Source organism: Delphinapterus leucas, chromosome 8, assembly GCF_059928025.1.
Source record: "Delphinapterus leucas isolate spDelLeu-1000000601 "Yukka" chromosome 8, BTC_Dleu_Yukka2, whole genome shotgun sequence".
Taxonomy (NCBI): domain Eukaryota; kingdom Metazoa; phylum Chordata; class Mammalia; order Artiodactyla; family Monodontidae; genus Delphinapterus; species Delphinapterus leucas.
Genome location: NC_143136.1, coordinates 60,821,217 through 60,845,269, shown reverse-complemented (window position 1 = coordinate 60,845,269; position 24,053 = coordinate 60,821,217). Strand labels below are relative to the sequence as shown.

At 35.1% G+C, this 24,053-nt stretch overlaps 1 protein-coding gene across 3 annotated transcripts in view; it reads left to right on the top strand.

Annotated features, from left to right (window-relative positions):
• Positions 1 to 24,053, top strand: part of HAT1 (histone acetyltransferase 1) — a 49,871-nt gene that overhangs the window by 3,425 nt on the left and 22,393 nt on the right. For all 3 annotated transcript variants that reach the window (XM_022570038.2, XM_089916668.1, XM_089916669.1), the window contains exons 2-4: positions 1,591 to 1,695; positions 13,824 to 13,899; positions 17,520 to 17,640. In XM_022570038.2, coding sequence (XP_022425746.1) covers positions 1,591 to 1,695; positions 13,824 to 13,899; positions 17,520 to 17,640 — 302 coding nt within the window. The remainder of the gene's footprint in view (positions 1 to 1,590; positions 1,696 to 13,823; positions 13,900 to 17,519; positions 17,641 to 24,053) is intronic.

Genomic DNA, 24,053 nt, shown 5'->3' with positions numbered 1-24,053 from the left:
GCTGTGATTTATGTCATAGAGTGTTCTGCCTATGTTTTCCTCTAAGAGTTTTATAGTGTCTGGCCTTACATTTAGGTCTTTAATCCATTTTGAGTTTATTTTTGTGTATGGTGTTAGGAAATGTTCTAATTTCATTCTTTTACATGTAGCTGTCAGTTTTCCCAGCACCACTTATTGAAGAGGCTGTCTTTTCTCCATTGTATATTTTTGCCTCCTTTATCAAAGATAAGGTGACCATATGTGCGTGGGTTTATCTCTGGGCTTTCTTTCCTGTTCCACTGATCTATATTTCTGTTTTTTTGTGCCAGTACTATACTGTCTTGATTACTGTAGCTTTGTAATATAGTCTGAAGTCAGGGAGTCTGATTCCTCCAGCTCCATTTTTCTTTCTCAAGATTGTGTTGGCTATTCAGGGTCTTTTGTGTTTCCATACAAATTGTGAAATTTTTTGTTCTAATTCTGTGAAAAATGCTGTTGGTAGTTTGATAGGGATTACACTGAATCTGTAGATTGCTTTGGGTAGTATAGTCGTTTTCACAATGTTGATTCTTCCAATCCAAGAACATGGTATATCTCTCCATCTGTTTGTATCGTCTTTCATTTCTTCATCAGTGTCTTATAGTTTTCTGCATACAGGTCTTTTGTCTCCTTAGGTAGGTTTATTCCTAGGAATTTTATTCTTTTTGTTGCAGTGGTAAATGGAAGTGTTTCCTTAATTTCTCTTTCAGATTTTTCGTCATTAGTGTATAAGAATGCAAGAGATTTCTCTGCATTAATTTTGTATCCTGCTGTTTTATCAGATTCATTGATTAGAGTTTCCTGGTAGCAGCTTTAAGATTCTCTATGTATAGTATCGTATCATCTGCAAACAGTGACAGTTTTACTTCTTTTTTTCTGCTTTGGATTCCTTTTATTTATTTTTCTTCTCTGATTGCCTTGGCTAAAACTTCCAAAACTATGTTGAATAATAGTGGTGAGAGTGGGCAACCTTGTCTTGTTCCTGATCTTAGAGGAAATGGTTTCAGTTTTTCACCATTGAGAACGATGTTGGCTGTGGGTTTGTCATATATGGCCTTTATTATGTTGAGGTAGGTTCCCTGTATGCCTGCCTTCTGTTGTTGGTTTTTTTAATAGTTGATCTGGAAGTACTCTGGGTAGAATTTTTTCAGTATTAGAAATAAAATGCTATCCTGTAATTATCAAAGGACATTCTCACCTTGATTCTTAGCGGAGCAGTAGCATCCTTTTTATATTTCTTTTAAAAAGGCTACTTAGGTATAAATTCTAGCAGGTAATTTATATTAATATTAAATATTCAGAAATGTCAGTAGTCTGTCATTTTAATTATCAGCTTTACTCATTTATGTAAAGCAGGTCTAATTCACAAGCCTCTATCTCAAAAGTGATTTTTTTTCTGTTTTATGATGAGACAGTCATACTCAGTACATTTATGTAGGAGTATATGGAGATCTATGATCTGTTAGCATGTTGTAAGTCTTACCTTTATTCCAGTTCTAATAAGAACTCTATTTGTAGGTTTGACTAATTAAGCCACTTCCACCTAGACTTTTTAAAAACGTTTTTTCTTAGGATTTGGTGCTATGGAGAAATTTTTGGTTGAATACAAGAGTGCAGTTGAGAAGAAACTGGCAGAGTACAAATGTAACACCAACACAGCAATTGAACTAAAATTAGGTATGTATGCCTTTTCTAAGTAGTATTACGTGTGTACTGTGTGTGTATATATAATCTTTCTTTTTAAATTTGAAGTAGAATTTTATGTAAGAGCAGTTTATTGCAGACATTTGTATAGTTATTGTATTGTTTTTGCAATTTAATGTTTAGTTTTCTACACTTATTGAACACATTCAGATTTTATTAAGTTTTGGTTTATGTCATGGTGTGGGTAGATGTTTGAGAGATGGCAGAGTTTACATATAGAAAGTTCAGTGTGGCAAAAAGTGACAGGTATAAGTGGTCTCAGCCTCTTAAAAGTATTTACTTTTACTTATTTGCTTATAAAAATAATAGAAAATAAGTGTTGGGGAGAATGTGGGGAACTTGCATATGTTACTGATGGGAACATAAAATGAGGCAATTACTTTGGAAAACAGTTTGGCAGGTTCTTAAAAAGTTAAACATATATATTTGCCATATGACTCAACAGTTCAACTCCTAGGTATCTACCCAAGAGAAATGAAAATGTTTGTCCATACAAAAACTTGTACATGAATGTTCACAGCAGCATCATTCACAATAGCCAAAATAAATAGCCCAGATATCAATCAGCTGGTAAGCGGTTAAACAAAGTGTGGTATATCCATGTGATGGAATACTATTTGACGATAAAAAGGAATGAAGGTCTGATACATGCTACAACACTTAAAGCACTTAAAGCAGTTGAGTTTATGGGATGTAAATTATAACTCAATAAAGCTATTTAAGAAATAATTATAAGCTCATTCTGGTTCCATCACTTTCCATTCCTTAGGTTTCTCATCTTTAAAATGGAGTTAATATTACTTACTGTATAGTGGTTGTAAAGATTACATATGAGGTTAAATACAAGTAAAGTGCTTAAACAATTTGATTTAGAAATTCACAATAAATGTTAGCTATTATTATTTAAAACAGTACAAACATAACAGAAATACAAAGAAAGTGACAGATAATGGTGCCCTGATGCCTCACTAAAAAGATAATACTGATCTAAGTTTTTTTTTCTTGTACATACATTAATTTTCTAAAACCAGGATACTGTTGTAAGGCTGTTTTGTTATTTAGCTTAATAGTATCTTGAATATCATTCCTTGTAACTATATATAGAGCTACCTCATTCTTTTAAATTATATAATACAGTATGACTGTATCATAACTTATTTAAGTATTCTCTGTTGGGAGATGTGCTTCTCCTCTTTTGCTGTTAAAAGTAATTCTCCAGTAAATATCATTGCATATGTATGTACCCACTTGTGTGAGTGATCTGTAGAGTGTGTGGCTAGAAATTGAAATGCTGGATCAGGGTTTTTCAGCTTCAGCACTATTGACATTTTGGGTTAGATAATTTGTTATTCTGTACTTTGTAGGATGTTTAGCAGCATTCCTTGTCTATTAACTAGATGCCAGTAACATTCTCCTTTAGTTGTGACAATCAAAAATGTCTTCTGGGGCTTCCCTGGTGGCGCAGTGGTTGAGAGTGTGCCTGCCGATGCTGGGGACACGGGTTCGTGCCCCGGTCCGGGAAGATCCCACATGCCGCGGAGCGGCTGGGCCTGTGAGCCATGGCCGCTGGGCCTGCGTGTCCGGAGCCTGTGCTCCACAACGGGAGAGGCCACAACAGTGAGAAGCCCGCGTACTGCCAAAAAGAAAGGTCTTCTAACGTTGTCACATCTCCTGAGGGTTGTGTGTAAAATTGTCTCTGTTTAAGAACCACTGTGCTAGGTCAAAGGGTTACAAACATATTCTACTTTAGTAGCCGTTGCTAAATTGCCTTCCAAAAAAGTACCTGTGCTTACACCAGAATTTGAGATTGCTTTTTTACTTATTACCCTGGTCAGTGTTGCATATTATCATTAAAAAAAAACAAAGCAGAACACCCTGCCCCTGTGATGGGTGAAAAATAGCTTCTTGTTTTAATTTGCAATTGTAGTGAAAAACACATAACTTAAAATTTACTATTTTTTACCATTTTTAAGTGTAGAGTTCTGTAGTGTTTAGCATTTATACTCACATTATTGTGCAGCTGATCTCCAGAACCTTCTCATCTTGCAAAATTGAAACTCTGTATCCCTGTTTTCCCCCTCCTGTTAGCCCCTTGCTAACACCTTTTTACTTTCTGTTTCTAGAATTTGACTACTTTAGATACCTCATATAAGTGGAAGCATGTAGTATTTGTATTCTTGTGACTGGCTTATTTCACTTAGCATAATATCCTCAAGATTCATCCATGTAGCACGTGGCAGGAATTCCTTCCTTTTAAGGCTGAATAATATTCCATTACATGTATACACCACGTTTTGTTTATCTGTTCATCCGTTGATGGACGCTTGAGTTGCTTCCACCTCTTGGCTATTGCGAATAATGCTGCTGTAAATAGGGGTGTGCAAATATCTCTTCGAGATCCTGCTTCAAATTCTTTTGGATATATACCCAGAGGTGGGATTGCTGTATCATATTGTAATTATATTTTTAATTCTTTGAGGAACCTCCATACTGTTTTCCATAGTGGTTGCTGCTCCATTTTACATTCCCACCAATAGTGCACAAAAATTCCAATTTCTCCACATCCTTACCAACACATTATTTTCTGAGGTTTTTCTTCCCCCACAGTTTTTGACCATTTTTTGATTTGATAATTAAAATTGATTTTTAATCCTAAGAGAAGTATATCCTTTATATTCTAAAAGAATCAGCCCTTCTTTGGTAATATGTTGCAAGTACTTTTTTCCCTGTTTTGAGTTTTGGTGAGTTTGTTATGTAGAAGTTAACATTTTTTATCTAGGGAAATTTCTTTTTCTTTTATGAGTTTTCACTGTGTCTTATAAAAAGGTCCTTCCTACTCTAAGATTATGAAAAGATTTATTTATTGTTTCTTTTAATAATTTGTCGATTTTTTTTCTCTTTTTAAATTGAAACCTTTGAATCTTTATCTTGATGAGGCATAGGGTAGGAGTCCAGCTTTATACTTTTCCAGATGGTTTAGTCAGTTATCTAGCTGCTGATTTGTTGTCTTCAACAATTAAAATTTCTTTTTTAATCATACTAAAATATTATATATATTCTTGGGTTTACTCTGGGGCCTTTTTATTTTCCCTGAGCCATTAGTGTACTGTTACAATAAATGTTGTGATTAGTATATGGTGTGACTAGGTCCCACTCATTTCTTTAAGAGTTTTCCTGAGTTTTCTCTAATGTCTTCTTCTAGGTGGACATTTTATCAGGTTCCAGAGAGGTGTTTGGTTGATTTTTTTTAATTGAGATCCTGTTAAAATTTAAGTTTAATATGGGGAGAACCAACATCTTTACATTGCTGAATCTTCCTTTCTAATAGCAAGAATATCTTTCTATTTATTCATATTTTTTCATATTTATTTATTTCATATTTATTTATATCATATTTATTTATTCATATATTTATATATTTATAGAGAACATACTGAATTTGAATAAATACATATTTATTTCATATTCATATTTATTTTTCTATTTTTCTATTTTTTCTATTTTTTCTATTTATTCATATTTATTTTTCTATTTTTCTATTTTTTTCTATTTTCTATTTTTCTATTTTTTTCTATTTTTCTATTTTTCTATTTTCTATATATTTTCTATTCATATTTATTTTATGTCTAGCTGTGGAGTTTTAAATTTTATGTACAGATGATATACATTGCTTAAGTTTATTCCAAGGTATTTCATCTATTTTACTGCTGTTATAAATGGGATCTCCTCGTCCATTATATTTTCTATCTTTATTGTGTATGGGAGAACTATGGAAAATAATTCTTAATACATATCTTTTTCCCACATCAAAATCTAGTTTACATAAATTTTATACATATTTGACAGAACTAAAATTGACTGGGTTATTTGGTCAGTCTAATCCCTTACAGTCAGCAGCAATAATTTGCTTCCCTCAAAACAATGTTTCTTCCTATCTCCCTCTTTCCCTTCCCCTTCTACTTTCTCTGGAGAAATGTTTATTGAAAGCTACCATGTGACAGACATTGTACTAGACACATGGGATAACTTTAACTCTTGACTGCATACCAATAATTCCACTAAGGTTTATCCCAAGATTCTTCTCCCATAGCAAGCTATTTTCACTTTGTGTGTGAGGGATTGATAGGCACACTTTTCCCACACGGGTCCAGTGCTCTGGGGGTAGGTTACTGTAGAAAGAGTGAATCTTTTTTTCTATATGTCACTTTAATTATGTTTAGGTATACAATTAGGTAGCATTAACTACCTTCACAGTGTTGTGCAGCCATCACCACTGTCTGTTTCCAAAACTTTTTTATCACCCCAAACAGAAACTCTATATACCTGTTAAGCAGTAATTCCCCATTCACCTTCCCCTCCAGCCCCTGGTAACCTCTAATCTACTTTCTATCTCTATGAATTTACCTATTTTAGATAATTTTTTAAGTGGGATATTTGTCCTTTTGTGTCTGGCTTATTTTACTTAGCATAATATTTTCAACTTACTTAGCAAATGTTTCATGTTGTAACATGTATCAGAGCTTCATTCCTGTTAATGGCTGAATAATATTCTGTTGTATACCACACTTCGTTTATTCATTCATCTGTTGATGGACACTTGGGTTGTTTCCTCCTTTTGGCAATTGTGAATAATGCTGCCGTGAACATCAAGATATAGTTGTCTATTGTCCTTGTTTTCAGTTCTTTTGCCATATAGCTAGGAACAGAATTGCTGGGTCATATGATAATTCTATGTTTAGCTTTTTGAGGAATTGCCAAATTATATTCCATAGTGGCTACACCATTTTACATTCCCACCAGCAATGTATGAGTTTCACTTTTTCCACATCCTTGTCAGCACTTATTATTTTTTTATATATAGCCATCCTAGTAGGTGTGAAATGACATCTTACTGCAGTTTTAATTTGCATTTCCCTGATAACTGATGACATTGAGCATATTTACATGTGCTTATTGGCTGCTTGTGTATCTTCTTTGTAGAAGTATCTGTTCAGATCCTTTGCATATTTTTTCATTGAGTTGTTTGTCTTTAATATATTTTTTGTTGTCATTGTTGTTTTAATATATTTTAAAAACAGATAATCTTACTGGATTCTTCTACGGTTGTGGAGAGTGGTTTCAGCTGATTTTCTTTGTTTTTCTCAAGCATGCAGTCATAGCATCTGAACATTTTAGTAAATTCACTTTCTTTTCTATATATACCTCTTACTTTGTTCTCTTTTCAGTTTGCATTGGCTAGCACGTTCAGAACAGTGTTAAAAAATGATAGCCGTCATTCCTCTTCCTTAAATTAATGATGCTTCTTGTTATTTCTCCACTAAACATGATCCTGGCTTATTACATTGGAGAGTATTTTTCAGTTTGCGAAGAGTTTTTATTCAAACATGCATATTAGACTTTATTGAGTGTCATTTTGGTTTCCCTGGAAATAATTTTTATTATATTATCTTATATACAATGTAAAACATAATATTTAAATAATTTTATTTTTAAATCTTTAGATTTTGAACCATCCTTGCATTTCAGTACCTCGAGATATTTTGTTTTGATGAAGACTATATTATCTTTAAATATTTTTACATTATTGTTTATAGATGATCTTGGTCTGTGTTTTTCTCCTCAAGGCTTTCTTTTTAGGGAAGGTGAAGGTCAGCTTTTGTACTCTTTGTAACTATTTCTCATGGCCTTCCCACTTTACCATTCCTACTCTCAGCAGTTTTTAAAGCATTAGGTATACTTGTTCCTTAAAGGCTTGAAATAATTCACCTTAATCATTTTGAAGAGATTGTCCTCTTAGGCCATTTAATGCTTTTCTTGCCTTAATACAATTTAGATTGCATTTTCAGGTTTTGTGTTTTACAGGCTACATTTTTTTGTCCTTCCATTTACTTTTAACCTGTCATTCCTTTTAGGCATGTCATTTATAGAGAACATACTGAATTTGATTTGTAAAAACTTTTTTAATCTAACCAGTTTATCTCCATTACATTTATTGTTTGTTGCTTTTGTCATATTTTTCTGTTGCTTCCTTACACTTTCTCATTCCTCTTTTCCTATGTAGTGTGTGTTTTGTTTTCCTTTATCCCTTACTCTCCAGTATACTCTTTTAAATTCTACTAAAAAGCCATATAACCAATTATAAAAATACAGTGTATTGTTAGTTCTACTGAGATGATCTTTGTTTTAAGTTTACTACCATTCAGCAAATACTTGTTTAGGTGTACTATGTGACAGGCACTTATCTTGGCACTAGAGGTAGAGCAGTATACAAACAGTCCCTCTTTTCATGGTCAGCAAATGAGAAACAGACATATTAAATACATGACACATTGTGATATGTGTTATGGAGAAAATAGAGAGTGATCAGGTCTTACAACTAAGGTGACATTTGAGTAGATGCTAAGTAAAGTGAATCTGTGAATCATGTAGATACCTCAAGGATATCTCAAGGAGTGTTCCAGGCTGTCTCTTTTGTCTCCTTCAGACTGGAACAGTTGTCAGTCTTTTCTTGACTTTCCTGACCTTAACACTTTGAAGATTACAGGCCAGTTATTATGTAGAATGTCCCTCAATTTGGGTTTGGCACATGTTTGCTTATCGTTTATTTCAGATTGTACATCTTTGTTAGGACTATCACAGAAGTGATGTGCAGGTCTCATTGCATCCTATCAGTTTTTCATTAAACTTTCAATTCTTTCATTTATTTCCTATTTTATTTAATGAATTATAACCTGTTACTATCATTTATTTTGGTGGTCAATTTGTCCTTGACTTGACCAGTGGGAGGCCAGATCAAGTTGGCTTCTGTGTCTTTTTTGTATGTCCTCCTTATTATTTGATTACTTCGTTTTTTGATTACTTTCTGGAACAAGATGTTCTAGGCTCGTGTGTTATTTCTGCCATAGCTCTGGAATTTAGTATACTCAGGAAAATATATGTTGGCCAGAACACAGGGTTATGAATAAACTTGTAGTCTAGAGTACAACTAGATACAGTGGGGAATATGTGGCATCTCTGAAGCTGCTTGAGAGCTAGAACCCATTATATCTGCAATATGAGCACCTGTTAGTAGGTTGTACATATGTTAAACGCCTAAGTATTTAATTAAACTTTAATAATTGATTAACATGCATTGGTGATTTCTTAATTTTGTTTTTGGCTAATAAGACATATGTAGAATGTATCTTCTTTTTTTTTTTACATCTTTATTGAAGTATAATTGCTTTACAATGGTGTGTTAGTTTCTGCTTTATAACGAAGTGGATCAGTTATACATATACATATACATATACATATGTTCCCATATCTCTTCCCTTTTGGGTCTCCCTCCCTCCACCCTCCCTATCCCACCCCTCTAGGTGGTCACAAAGCACCAAGCGGATCTCCCTGTGCTATGCGGCTGCTTTCCACTAGCTATCTATTTTACATTTGGTAGTGTATATATGTCCATGCCACTCTCTGGCTTTGTCACAGCTTACCCTTCCCCCTCCCCATATCCTCAAGTCCATTCTCTAGTAGGTCTGTGTCTTTATTCCTGTCTTACCCCTAGGTTCTTCATGACATTTTTTTTCTTAAATTCCATATATATGTGTTAGCATACAGTATTTGTCTTTCTCTTTCTGACTTCACTCTGTATGACAGACTCTAGGTCCATCCACCTCATTACAAATAGCTCAATTTCATTTCTTTTTATGGCTGAGTAATATTCCATTGTATATATGTGCCACATCTTCTTTATCCATTCATCCGATGATGGACACTTAAAAAACTACAAATAGAACTACCATATGACCCAGCAATCCCACTACTGGGCATATACCCTGAGAAAACCATAATTCAAAAAGAGTCATGTACCAAAATGTTCATTGCAGCTCTATTTACAATAGCCCGGAGATGGAATGTGTCTTCTTTTATGCTTTTTTGTCCCTCCAAAAATTACAGAAGTGATTCGGAGAACTAGGAAATATAGGAACTATATATATAGGAGTAGAAACAATAGGATGTATATTCAAAAAGAGAATTCATTGCAGGTCCTATGTTGGCAATAAGGTGCCATTTAGTATTCCAGGCCCTGATCTTCCATTTGTCTCCACAGATGTGAATGACATAATTTTTCTTGGGAAGAAAATTTTTAGTGCTTATTTTAAATTATTTCAGTTTTTATATTGTCTGTTTCTCTATTGGAATAATGCATATTTTGCAGAAATTTTTAAAAGTGCTGAAGAATATAAGAAATCAAAATTAAACCTGTAATTCTGTCACCCAGAATAACTACTTCAGTATTGTAATTTGGGATATTTCTTTCTAGTTTTTTAAATTATATTGTATATTCACTTATATTATTTCTCTTTTATAAAATTCAGGTCACAGTGTCATGCTCTGTTCACTTTAGGTACATTGTGAACATTTTTCTCTGTCACCAAATATCTCAGTAACATGATGTTTAGTGATTATATAAACCATTTCACATTTATATAATTTATTTAATCATTCTCCTATTGCTTGATATTTGGTTTGCTTGCTTGCTCTCTTGCTTTACTGACATAACAGCACTTCGTATGTGTTCTCATGTACATTTATATATGTCAGATTGAGTCAGCCTTAAACTCACTATTACCAACTTTGTAACCTTGAGCAAATTATTCTTTTTTGCATTATTCATCTGTAAAATGGAAGTAGTAATGTTACCTACCTTGTACAGCTCTTGCAAGGCTTAATTACAATAATGTTTATAAAATCCTTAACAAATTGCCTGGCACACAGTAAACGTTCAAGTGACAACTAATAATATTATTAGTAACATTATTAGTTTGTGTGTGACTGCTCCTTAAATGTATATCCAATAACAATGTTTTTCACACAAAAACTTGTGCACACACGTTCACAGCAGCATTATTCAGATAGTCCCAAATGTTCGTTAACTGATGAGTGTATAAACAAAATACGGCACCTCTGTACAGTAGAATAATGTTCAGCCACGAGAAGGGAATGAGCTACTAGTACATGCTACAACATGGATGAACCTTAAGAACATATTAAGTGAAAGCAGCCAGACACAGAAGCCCTCATATTTTATAATTCTGTTTATTTGATATGCCCAGAGTAGGCAGATTTAGAGATCTGGTTTCATCCCTTTCATAGTAATTACTACATTTGTATAAGTGTTGAGGGTTTTTAAAATGAGAATAGAAAACTCACATTTGTCCCGTCTATTAAAAGGACTAACCTCCGTTCTTTGTGCCCCTAGCACCAATTGTTGGTTCCTTTTGTCTAAGGCCCAGGACTTTTTACCTTAAAAACCCTCTTTTGAGGAGATTACTTTCATTCTAATCTCTGTCAAATTTAACCCATGGTATTTTCTCAATGTGTAATGCCAGGAACTTTTAGGCAACTTTTTAGAAATCTGCCCAGTGTGGTTAAAGGTCGTACAGTGAACAAATTTTCATGTTTCAAGTTTCACGATAAGGACTGATATAAAAACTTCACTTATTGGATAGTAAAAGAATCCTTTATTAACTACACAGCACTGGTTTTAAAGAATTTCTCTTGGATTCTTATATTTAAAATCTAATCAAATCTGCTCAAGCCAATAAATATTTAAGTATATATTTGCCTTAAGCTATTTGAGTTTTACTTCATTTTGGGGTTTTTTTTTTTTTGTTTTTTTGTTTGTTTGTTTGTGTTATTGCGGTGCGGGCCTTTCACTGTTGTGGCCACTCCCGTTGCGGAGCACAGGCACCGGACGTGCAGGCTCACGGGCCTCGCCACGCCGCGGCATGTGGGATCTTCCTGGACCGGGGCACGAACCCGTGTCCCCTGCATTGGCAGGCGGACTCTCAACCACTGCACCACCAGGGAAGCCCGAGTTTTACTTCATTTTAACTAAAAGATTCATCACTTTACTTTTTCTTTTAGTTCCTATCTTCTGTGGACTAAATTCCATGCTAAAATAGTAAAACCTCACTAATTTGGATGACAGGAGTGGGTATTGGAAGAAGGCCAATCCAAATTATAGAAATAGTTATCATAACTAACCTTACACTTTTCCTATTCATTACTTGTGTTTTTCTCTAACCATGTCTCTACCCATCATTACCAAAGTGCTATACATATTAGAAGCAGTAGCTTGAAATTGATTTTTTTTTTGAAATTAATTTTTAATAATTTCTAGAGACTTCAAGACATTTTAAAGTATTAGAGATGCAGTAGTTGGGAATTTTTAGGTTAATGAGTCTAGACATATTGGACTACTTTATTTTCTTATTATGAAATATTACAGACATGCAAAAATTACAAGCAACTAATGAATATCTCTGATTCAATCACTCAGCTTTTTCAAATCTTAGCATTTTGCTGTATTTTCCCAGGCCTTTTTTTTCTTTCAATTTTCATTACGAAAATTTGCAAACACAGAAAAATTGAGGGAATAGGATTATACCTGTATATCCTATACCTAGATTTAACAATTAACATTTTCCATATATGCTTTAATGTGTGTGTATTTTTGCTGAATTATTTGAAAGTAGCTTTCTGAACATCATGAATTTGCTCATAGCACATGTCCTAATATATGAATATGCACATATATAACCACAACACAGTTATTACACCTAAGAAAATTAGTGGTAATTCTTTGGTATCATGAAATTTTCTGGTTTCCCTGGTTGTTCTGTAAAGTCTTCAGTGGCTTAAAAAAAAAAAAAGATTTAAACCAGAATCCACTCAAGAATCATGCATTGTGTTGGGTGTTTCTTTAATCTTTTTTAATCCAGAACAGTCCCTCCTACACATGGAACTTTTCCCTCCCTATGCCATTGATTTATTAGGCAGAGTAAAGTCATTACATAGAATTATTAAACAAATCTGCATTCTGGATTTGTCTATTTCCTTTTGCTGGTATTTAATTTGTTCCCTTCTCTATTGTAAATTGGAGGATATAAAGCTGGATTAGAGCTAGGATAAAATTTTTCAGTAAGAAAACTTCATAGGTGATACTGTATGCATTATGTTGCATTGAATCAAGAGGCACATATTGTTGGTCTGTCCCACAATGAGTGATTCTAAGTTTGAGATCACTTGGAAAGATGGTGACCACCAGATCTCTACAGTGAAAAGATTGTCTTTCCTTTTGTAAATCAGTAAGCTGCTAGTTGATAACTTTGGCACCCTGTGAATGACCTGCTCTACGAGGACAGTGTTAGAAACTTTTCATCTGCAGTTATCTTTTCATTCTTCAATTGCTTAAGGGTTTGTTTGTTTTTTTTGGTAGTTTTTCTTCATAAGATAAATTATATTGGGAAAAAGTCCAGTAATATCAGTACTCATAATAAATGCAAATAAAAATAACAAGATACCCATTTCCATCTTAGATTGGTAGAAATTAAAGTTGAGGGTACAGAGTATTCTCAGGGATATGGGAGAAACAAAGGAGTTTAAGTAGCTGCTGGTGTGTATTTACAGTATTTTAAAGGGCACTTAAGCAGTATTTGCAAAAATATTTCAGTACTTTTTTCAGCACTTGTACTGCCAGGAATTTACTCTATGTATACTTGTAAAAGTATAGCACGGTTAAGGATGTCATTGCAGCGTTACTTTTAATAGCAAAAAAGAAAAGGAAAAAAACTAGGAACAACATAAACATCATCATCTTGCAGTCATAAAGAATGATGTGATGCTATGAGCTTCATCAAACTCAGATTGTTCTCGTTCTCAGAATGTTTCTTATAGCACTTTGTTTTTGTTTCCTTTGTACTGTAGCTTTTCTCATCTCAAAGTGCTTTTTTGGTTTTGTTTTCTTTTACTCTTTGCATTGTGTATAAACATACCAGAAAAGTAAAAATTAAATCAGATGCCTCTGTCATGCCTAGTTTTCTAATTCTTAGAATCAGTAGGGTTTTGACACTGAAGCACTCAAAGTAATATTCTGATTTTCATTGTTTGTTTTCCTCATGAAAATCCAGTGTAAATCATATAATGTAAAAGTGACATTTTAAGTAAGGAAAATGTCGGCTGTATCCTAGTTATACTGAAATTCTTAAACTGGAAATACCTGTCATCTTTAATATCGTTAATATCTCTATATTTTTTATTCTTTTAAACAGTTCGTTTTCCTGAAGATCTTGAGAATGACATTAGAACTTTCTTTCCTGAATATACCCATCAACTCTTTGGGGATGAGTAAGTAACTTAGTAAGATATTTGTCAAATTAGTATGGCAAAAACATTTTTTTTTTAATTTAGAAATGAGAATTTATTTTCTTTACTGTTATTTTTCATGTAATTTATTTTAAAATATATATTAGAATGGCATTTTTTACATTGAGACACCAATCTACTATATAATACCTATCATTTAGTGCTATAGGTGCATTATCTCATTTAATTCTCATAATCTTAGCAATGGTATTATCATTTGTAGCATTAACATTGGTGGGATTGGATAGTTGCCTAAGGACCTATGAATGGCTGAAGTTCAGATTTAGTCAGTCTGACTGCAGAGCCCATATTCATAACTACTCCTTTTTTCCTACCATTTTGCTATACTGCTTTTAGAAAACACTCCCCTAAATCTGGAAAGCTTAAGTTTATTCTGTGACAAGTAAATAAGCAATTAAGAGAAATTTATTTTCAGAAGCAACTTTAAAGATACGTCCTGGGCTATTCAGCACAATTCTTTAATTTCCTATACCTTCATTACATTATTAGAATAGTCCATCACCTTTTGTTTTTTTAACTTTTGATTTTGAAGAAAATTTCAAATTTACAGTAAGTTGCAAGAATAATATTCTGTATATCCTTTATCTACAATCATCAGTTATTAACATTTAGCTATATTTGCTTTAATCATTCTCTTATATAAATATATTGATAGGTTGTTGTTGAACCATTTGAGAGTAGGTTGCAGATATATCTTCTCTTACTCCTAAATTGTTTAGTATGTATTTCCTAAAACCAAGGACAGTAACCATAGTAGAATTATCAAAACTCAGGAAATTTAACATTGATACAGTACTGTTTTCTAAAATATAATCCACACTTCAAACTTTGCCAGTTGATTCCTAGTAATTCTTTTATAACAATTTTCCCCATCCTGGATCCAATCTAGAATCACGTATTGCATTTAGTTGTCATCTCTCTTTAGTCCCTTTAGTCTGAAACAGTTCTTCAGACTTTGTTTTCCATGGCACTGACATTTTTGTAGAGAATAGGCTAGTTTTATAAACCATTTTGGACTCATTTGATTGTTTCTTCATGATTAAATTCAGATAATGCATATTTTTGTAGTACCACAACAGAAGTTGTATATGTCCTTCTCAGTGTGTCAAATCAGAAAGTCCATGAGGTCAGTTTGTCCCATTGTTGGTTAAGCTAACTTGGGTCATTAAGTTTCGAGGTATCTGCCAGGTTTCTCCACTAAAAGGTTATTGGGCTTTTCTTTGTTATTTATATGTAATCTGTGGGGAGATAGTCTGAGAGTGAAAATATCCTGTTTCCCATCAAACTTTCACTCAGTAGTTTTAAAACTGTTAATGATTCCTGTCAGTATTTTACTATGATTGTAAAATGGCGATTTTCTAACTCTACCACACCTTCAGCAGTTATTAGTTTGCATTCTACTATAAAAAACAGCTTCTCTTCTTCCCCTTGTGTATCAGAATAGACTCAGGGATTCTTTTTTTAACTTAATGGGTTATAATCTTTTACTGTTATTAATTTGATGCTCAAATTATCACAGATTCAACAAGTGGCTCTTTCAAACTGGCTTTTTGAGTCCTTTTGATATATCGTCATCATTTTGAGGACATGTTACCTTGTGATACAATAAGGTGTTCCACGTTCACCTTGTACTTCCTCTGCTAGTTCTGGAGTCGGGCATATTCTCAAGGAACCATGTTTTTTTTAGTAGGAAAGGGTTTTTAGACATAGTTGACATTTAAAATATTCCCTCTTATTGCTATTTTCTCTATGCATTATTTCAACATTTTGGACGTATTTATTTAATGTGTTTTTAAATTGACAAATGTCTCTTCATGGAACAAGTTTCTTGAGAATTTCTTATTAATACATCAGATTAGGCATTTTATGTGCTTTTAAATATGAATAACTGAATTTTACTATATATTGATTTGTGCCAAAATTTGAGCCTTTCATATTTTAAACAGGTTTTATTACACCATAAAAATAAGAATGCTTTCTCTTTGTCTTTAAGGAGCTTTTTATTTTATTCTCTTCCTCTTACTGCTATTTAAAATCTCTTCCTATGGTAATATCTTAGTGAGTAGGATCTAATTTCACAGGTACTGCTTCTTAATGGCATTTTGCACACTCACTTTGCATGTCATTAAAAGTGGTGTGCTTGCATACCCCTCCTCTAAGGTAGGCAGATGACAATCACATAATCATGATAACTCTGTATCTTGGGACCCATGACATTGATCTTGATCCTAGTGTCATTGCCACTCCTTTCTACTACATATAATTTTCAGAGTCCTAGAATGGACACTGCTCATATTTTGTTTTGGTAGCCTAGACAGAAATCTGGAAATGACACTGCTTCTTTTAACCACTCTTTCAGTATTCACCTTCAAAAAAAAACCTCTGGGCTTCCCTGGTGGCGCAGTGGTTGAGAGTCCTGCCGATGCAGGGGACGACAATTCAGCTTTTTTTTTTTTGCGGTACGTGGGCCTCTCATTGCTGTGGCCTCTCCCATTGCAGAGCACAGGCTCCGGACGCGCAGGCTCAGCGGCCACGGCTCACGGGCCCAGCCGCTCCGCGGCATGTGGGATCTTCCCGGACCGGGGCACGAACCTGCGTCCCCTGCATCGGCAGGACTCTCAACCACTGCGCCACCAGGGAAGCCCTACAATTCAGCTTTTTAAAGTGTAAAGTTCCATGGGTTTTAGCATATTGAGAGTTGTGCAATCATCACCACTGTCAATTTTGGAACATTTTCATCACTCCCACCAAAATTTCCGTTGTGACCAATTAGCAGTTGTTCCCTCTTTCCCCTACCCTCCCTAGCCCTGGGTAGTCACTAATCTACTTTCTGTCTTTATAAATTTACCTATTCTGGATTTTTTTTTTGGCCAGTGTGCAGGATCTCTGCCTACCAAGGATCGAACCCATGCCCCCTGCATTGGGAGCGCGGATTCTTAATCACTGGACCGCCAGGGAAGTCCCAGAAGCCTTTTTTTTAAGCTGAAAAAGGGAATAGCAAGGCATAGATGGGTAGCAGGGAGCAAGGTTGGAAAAAAATAGCAGCAGCTCCATATCTACTTTCTGAGTTCATAAGTGGGGTGTGATCAGACAGGTACTATCACTCACCACTTTCAACAGCTCTGGATGTTGGTGATGGATGCAAGTGGTAAGTTGGAAGCACTGGGCTAAGGCTACATCTTAGCTGCTTGCCTACCCAGGAATCAATTTGAAATTGCTTGTCTCTGATTTGAAATGCCTCCTAGTAGTACCAACAGTAAGAGCAGCAACAGTAGCTGTAGTATACTTGTACAATGTGCCAGTCAATATTATACACAGTTTACATGTATTAACTTGTTCATTTAACCCATAAAACATCCTTGAGGTAGGTGTTATTATTCTCTCATTTTATAAATGAGGAAAGCGGAGGCACAGTTTCATTCAGTATGATTCCTTTGTGTATTTGTTTTTAATAAGTATAGTTTAAAATCTTGAAACTACCCATGAAGTTAAACTTGTTTATATGTAGGGTTAATACTTTGTCATGACTTTGTAAAGATTCACTTTTGGGTCTTAGATTACTGCTGTTTTTCCCCTTTTAGTGAAACTGCTTTTGGTTACAAGGGTCTGAAGATCTTGTTATATTATATTGCTGGTAGCCTGTCAACAATGTTCCGTGTTGAATATGCATCTAAAGTTGATGAGAACTTTGACTGTGTAGAGGTAAGAACAGAAATAAATTTATTTTTAACTGTTTTCCAATTGAGTATAAAACAGATTATAAGATGTAAAGGTTTGAGGGAGGAGAGAATCTGTTATATAGCAGCTTTAAAACCACATATTTAATATTTAGTTATGGAGATGATTGTCTGCCTGTCATTCCAGTTAACGCTGTGATCATGATCCTTAGCCTGATCTGTTTCCTGAGTGGACCTTTTCCATAAAAACCTTCACTTGGGCTTCCCTGGTGGCGCAGTGGTTGAGAGTCCGCCTGCCGATGCAGGGGACACAGGTTTGTGTCCCAGTCCAGGAGGATCCCACGTGCCGCGGAGCGGCTGGGCCCGTGAGCCATGTCTGCTGAGCCTGCGCGTCCAGAGCCTGTGCTCCGCAACGGGAGAGGCCACAGCAGTGAGAGGCCCGCATACCGCAAAAACAAAACAAAACAAAACAAAACAAAAAAAACCCTTCACTTGATCAGAGTTGCATTTTATTTACCAACTTTAGTTTTTTATTTTGAACATTAAAAGTACTTATTTTCCCCAAAGTTAAGATGGAGGGAACTAGCTAAATTTTCTGCATTTACTTCATGTACAATTTTCTTATTAAAATTTCTCTTGCCATATTTCTAATCCCAAATTTCCTAATGTATATTCCTTTATGAACATGGATAATTAAGCTGATTACATTATAAAACTATTTGAAGCAAATGAACCAAAAGAGGGTAAAGGCAGAGAGTATGAAGCGTATGCACCTATGGCAGGCTGAATTATGGCCCCACCAAAGGCAGCGTGACCACAGAGGCTGAGTAATGTGGCCACAAGCCAGAGAACGCTAGTAGCCACCAGGAATGGGAAGAGGCAAAGAACAGATTCTCCTTCAGAGCCTCTGGAGGGAGTGTGGCCCTGATGACCCCCTGATTTCAGCTCAGTGATATTGATTTTAGATTTTGCCTCTAGACTGTGAGAGAATACGTTTCTGTTGTTTTAAGCCTCCATGTTTGTGATAATTTAGTACAGCAGCCATAGGAAACTAATACAGATTTTTGTACCAGGGAGTGGGATACTACTGTAACAACTAAAACTGTAGAAATATCTTTAGAAATGTGTAATAGGTAGAAACTGGAAGAATTTTGAGACACATGATAGAAAAAGCAAGTTTGCCTTGAACAAACTGTTGGTAGAAATATGGATGTTAAAGGCACTGCTGGTGAGGACTCAGAGCAAAGTTAGGAACATGGGAGAGAAAACTTTTTTATCATCTTAGAGAATACATACTATATCATTATAATAGAGAATGTTGATAGAAATAGGAATGCCTTCTAGTACTAGTAACATTCCAGTAAAAGGTGCCTGTGGTGAGGGCCCAGAAGGAAATGAGGAACATGTTACTGGCAACTGGAGGAAAGGAGATCTTTTTTGTATAATGCCAGAAAGCCTGGCTGAATTGTGTCCTGCATTAATGTGGAAAGGAGAACTTGTAAGCAATAAACTTGAATACTTAGCTGAGTAGTTTTCCAAACAAAGTATTGAAGCTTTGGCCTGGTTTCCTGCTTTTCGTAAAATGTGAGAGGAAAGAGAGAAATTTAGGGAAGAACTGTTAAGCAAAAAAGATCTAGGACTTGATGATTTCGGAGATTCTCAGCCTGTTCTGAAGACACTAAAATTAGAAGATTCATTATCAGACAAGTGTGCTGTGGGGAGGAAGCCAAGAGTATGGCTAAGTAATCTTGTTTTGCTGAAGAGATAGTCATGTGACTCACTGTTCTCCTCAGTAATCTCAACAAAGCCAGGAATAGGGATTGAATTCTATGATATGAATTCAGGGAACATCTGTGGAGGACCATCTTGTCTATTGACATGAACCTTCATGGTATACACAGATTACCCACAAGGTTTTTCGCGAGTGTTATATCAGCAGAAACACGGCCAGTTTGGACTGACAGAATGAGGGAAGGCTAATGGGCTTCTAAAGTTCTATAGGCAGGAAACAGGCTGATAACACTATTCAGCTGCAAACATGTGCTACCTTTCAAGAAAAAGGAAGAACAATTTTGAAGGTGGAGCTTCAGGCTCAGAGGGTGGACCCACAGGCCACAGTATTCCCAGGTCTAATGGAATATGGATTAGATTAGCTGGATTTTGAAATTGTTTGGTACTGGTGACTTATTTCTTCCTACCATTCTCTCCCTTTTTTTGGCTGCCTTGGGTCTTGGTTGCTGCGTGTGGGCTTTCTCTAGTTGAGGCGAGCGCGGGCTACTCTTCATTGCGGTGGCTTCTCTTGTTGCGGAGCACAGGCTCTAGAGCACAGGCTCAGTAGTTGTGGTGCACGGGCTTAGATGCTCCACGGCATGTGGAATCTTCCCAGATCAGGGCTAGAACCCGTGTCCCCTGCACTGGCAGGCGGATTCTTAAACACTGCGCCACCAGGGAAGTCCCCAAAAATTATATATTTTAGACTTGTTCTGTTCCTGGGCATTCCTGTTTAAAGATATTGAAGCCAACTTTTTCAAGGCTTTAACTAACTTTAAATTTCTGACTTAAGCCTTTTGCCAACCTTGTGCCCCACCCTTTTATTGTAAAACCTTCTCTCATTACTTGCATTGGTTGATTTGCCCCCTTATTATTATTGTTTGGTTTTCTTTTATTGTAAAGGACTTGCCCAAAGTCCCACAACTAGTATCAATAAATGATTCATATTGTACATGGGAGAGAATCACTTAGTCATAGTATGCATAATATATAGTAATACCCTCTTAAAAGATGTGATTATAGAACTGTTTATGACCTGTTCTAAATGGGCCCAGGCGCTTGTGCTTATTAGTTTTTATTTCTGTTTTTTACAATGTGGATTTATTTTTGCCTGCTCCCATACTTTTATGCTGTTAGCTCTCAATTTACTGCTGGTGTGAGGGACTTCCCTCTTGCAAACAGTCCCCTTATGGGTAAAAATACCATATTAGTAAACTTAATGGAATTGTAACATGAATCATATATAGCATAAAGAGGTCTAAAATAGTCTCTTATATCCGTTATTCAAACTTCAGTGTCAGAAATACTTTGAGCACTTACTTTTTTTTGTTCCCATCCCACTCTGTTTGAGATGCCTAAGCTTGTCAGAGAAATAATATGTAACTGCACTTAACATTTGTTTTATTCAGTGGTTTGTGTCCCTTGGAAATTTTTGAAAATTTGCAGATATAAAAGTGATTCTGAATAATACTGTAGTTGTGGTGATTTGATACTTGAAAAGATTTAATCTTAGATAAACTAGCATTTAACACTGACTTAGTAAAATGGAGCTTTTTATAATCAAATATTTCTTATTAGATTGTTAAACTTTCAAGCCCGACTAGATACTCTTTAAAAATGCAGTGGTGGGGGCTTCCCTGGTGGCGCAGTGCTTGAGAGTCTGCCTGCCGATGCAGAGGACGCGGGTTCGTGCCCGGGTCCAGGAAGATCCCACATGCCGCGGAGCGGCTGGGCCCGTGAGCCATGGCCGCTGAGCCTGCGTGTCCGGAGCCTGTGCTCCACAATGGGAGAGGCCACACAGTGAGAGGCCCACGTACCGCAAAAAAAAAAAAAATGCAGTGGTGGGTTTTTTTCTTGTGTTATACAAAATTCACTTTTGTTTGAGGGGTTTGCTGGTTTGGGGTTTTTTTTTTTTTTTTTTTTTAAGTTTCGGCTGGTAGTGCTGAATTTCTTACAAAGGAACTATTGACTTAGTATTGATGAATCTTTCAAATATTATGTGCAGTGAAAATAGCTATGTATTTGCATTGACTTCTAATTGTTCCATTCTTGAAAACCAGCTTTCTCCATTTAAAAGTACTGTGTTAGGAGTAAGGAATCCATCTTTTATAATGCCTTTTTGTAGGACTATTTATTTGCTTCATGGTCGAAGATCATTTATTTAAATTACATGCTCAAGCAGAGACCTCTTTTTCCCCTTATACAAAAAGAATGGGTAGCAGATGTGGGAGGAATGGGCTTGCCTCTTCTCAGTTTGCAGTGAGAATGTTCATTTCACAATGCCTTCTGTGTTCTTGATGCCGGGAATCTAGTGGCAAACAAAGCAAAGTCACTGCTCTCATGAAGCTTACCTTCTTGCCAAGAGGAGCAGTCAATGAACAAATATTAAATAAACAAATTAATATGTATGAAAATACATTAATGTATGAAGAAACATTTTGCTGGTTTCTGAATGAAGAGGAGACAGCCATGTAATAATCTGAAGGGATCAATGTATGCAGAGGCCCTGAAATGAGAACATTCTTGGCATTTTTGTTGTCCAGAAAGATCACTGTTGTTAAGTCGTTGTGGTGATGGAGAGAAAGGTAGGAGATTGTTGAAGGGGGTTGGCAAAACTAGGTCATACGGAGTAAGAGTAGTTGATAGCCTTTGGAGGTTTTAAGTAGGTGGGGGTTATATGATAGGGTTTATATTTTTAAAAGATGATTCTGGCTGCTGTGCAGAGAACACACTGTAGGGGGCAAGAGTGAAAGAAGGGAGACCAGAATGTTGCAGTGTTATAGGCCACACTGCATTTAGTTGTCTGGTTAAGGATATCTTTGGAGGTAGAGCCAGTAGCATTTGCTGTTGAATTAAATGTGATTGATGAGGGAAAGAGGAACGAGGAGGATCCCATTGCTTAAGCAGTAGTGGTACTATTCACTGAGATGGGGAAGATAGGAGAAGTAGATTTAAGTGGAAAAAGCCCAAGATTTTTGTTTTATATGTATTGTTTTGAGGTTATTACATAATATATCATAATTGAGTTTTTGCAGACTCTACTATGTAGCATTATTTTTGCATATGAAAAATATAACCTTTTAGGTGGTCAGAAACCACAGCAAATCTGCTTAGAAGTTATTTGCTTGTTAAAATTTTGCCATTATATTAGTCTTTCATCATCCATTCTTTTTCTTTTTTTTTTCATTCTTTTTCTTTTACATGCTCTCCAGTGGCACCTGAAATTTTTTAGTTACAATTAAGATGCCTGTAAAACATCTCCACTAGCCGTCCTCTTTAAAGACAACATGATTATTTTGAATTTTGTGATACAATAAACTTGATTATTCAGACACTGATGGTTTGGTCATCTTATGGTTGTCCCTGATCTTTGCCTTTATCAATACCTCCTGCCCTCTCTTGAGGTAATTTCATTGCTTTTTAGTGGAAGGGTGTGTAACTAAGATTGTTCAGTCTTGCTAACTGCTAACATTTTAGGGAAAGTTTTGTTGGAGAAAGTTGAAGTACATGGATAAGGTTTGTATTATCTGTGAATTTCAGTCATCTGTTTTATCCTTGTCTCTCATTAATATGGATTGAGTTTGAGAGTAGATGAGAACAGATTTTTAAAATTTTCTGGATTCCTTAGGGCTTTTTAAATAGAAAAATCCTGTGTACTTATAAAAATTTAATCTTGAGGAAGCAAAAAAATAACTCTTTGGTAGACTAATAATATTTCAGTATATTCCACTATATTCTTTTTTTGATAATGGTGTCAGCATTTTTAATGAGTAATTTTTTATGAAGTATCATAAAAAGCTTTAAAATTATGTATTTAGATTTTTATCTTGGAACTTTGTTGTGAGTTTAGGTTGCAAAACACTAATGCAGTATAAATTAACATAATGCGACCTTTGTTTTTCCAGTAGTTGAAATATTCATGCTTTTTCTCTACTCTAACAAAATGGAAATTTCTACAGCTTAAATATTGTCAGAGAATGTAAGATTGAGCACGTTATGTAGATACGGAGTGGTTTTGCTTGTTTTTGTAGCATATCTTGAGCAAATTATGTAGATATGGAGTTTTTTTGCTTGTTTTATAGCATATTCTTAGAATTATAGTTAATGTTAAGTCTTCACCACTTTAGCCAAGTAAATGATAGCATGTACTACTATTTAACATGCCTCTAAAGTTGCTATTTCAAAAATAAAGCACCATAGACAAATTTAGACAAATGCTGCTGTTTAAGATAAGACACTAAAGAGGTAATTTGGTTTTCAGATGTGATAAGTACACGTGTACAAGTGTAAACATATTTGTATTACAGCAGACTACCAGTTAGTCTCAGGTACATTGCTTTATGCAGTGATGAAGGATAGTAAAAATTGCTTCATGGAAACATCTCATGTGTAACAAAGTACAGAACATTGGAAATTGAGATGACCATAGGCAGAAAGTATACAATCTAAAATATTTCATCTTGAGTCACCTGAAGAGAAGACCTGAATAGAAGAGTTACTTTTATGCTTTCCTTATTAAAAAGATATTGCCAAGTGTTAGGAAAACATTTGTAAGGCATATCCTTATTAAATATATCAGGTTGTATTCTAGATTCTTGATCTAGTCAGCTTAATTTCTTATTCTTTCTAGAACTGTATTTTTACATAATTTTACTTAAAGTTTAGAAT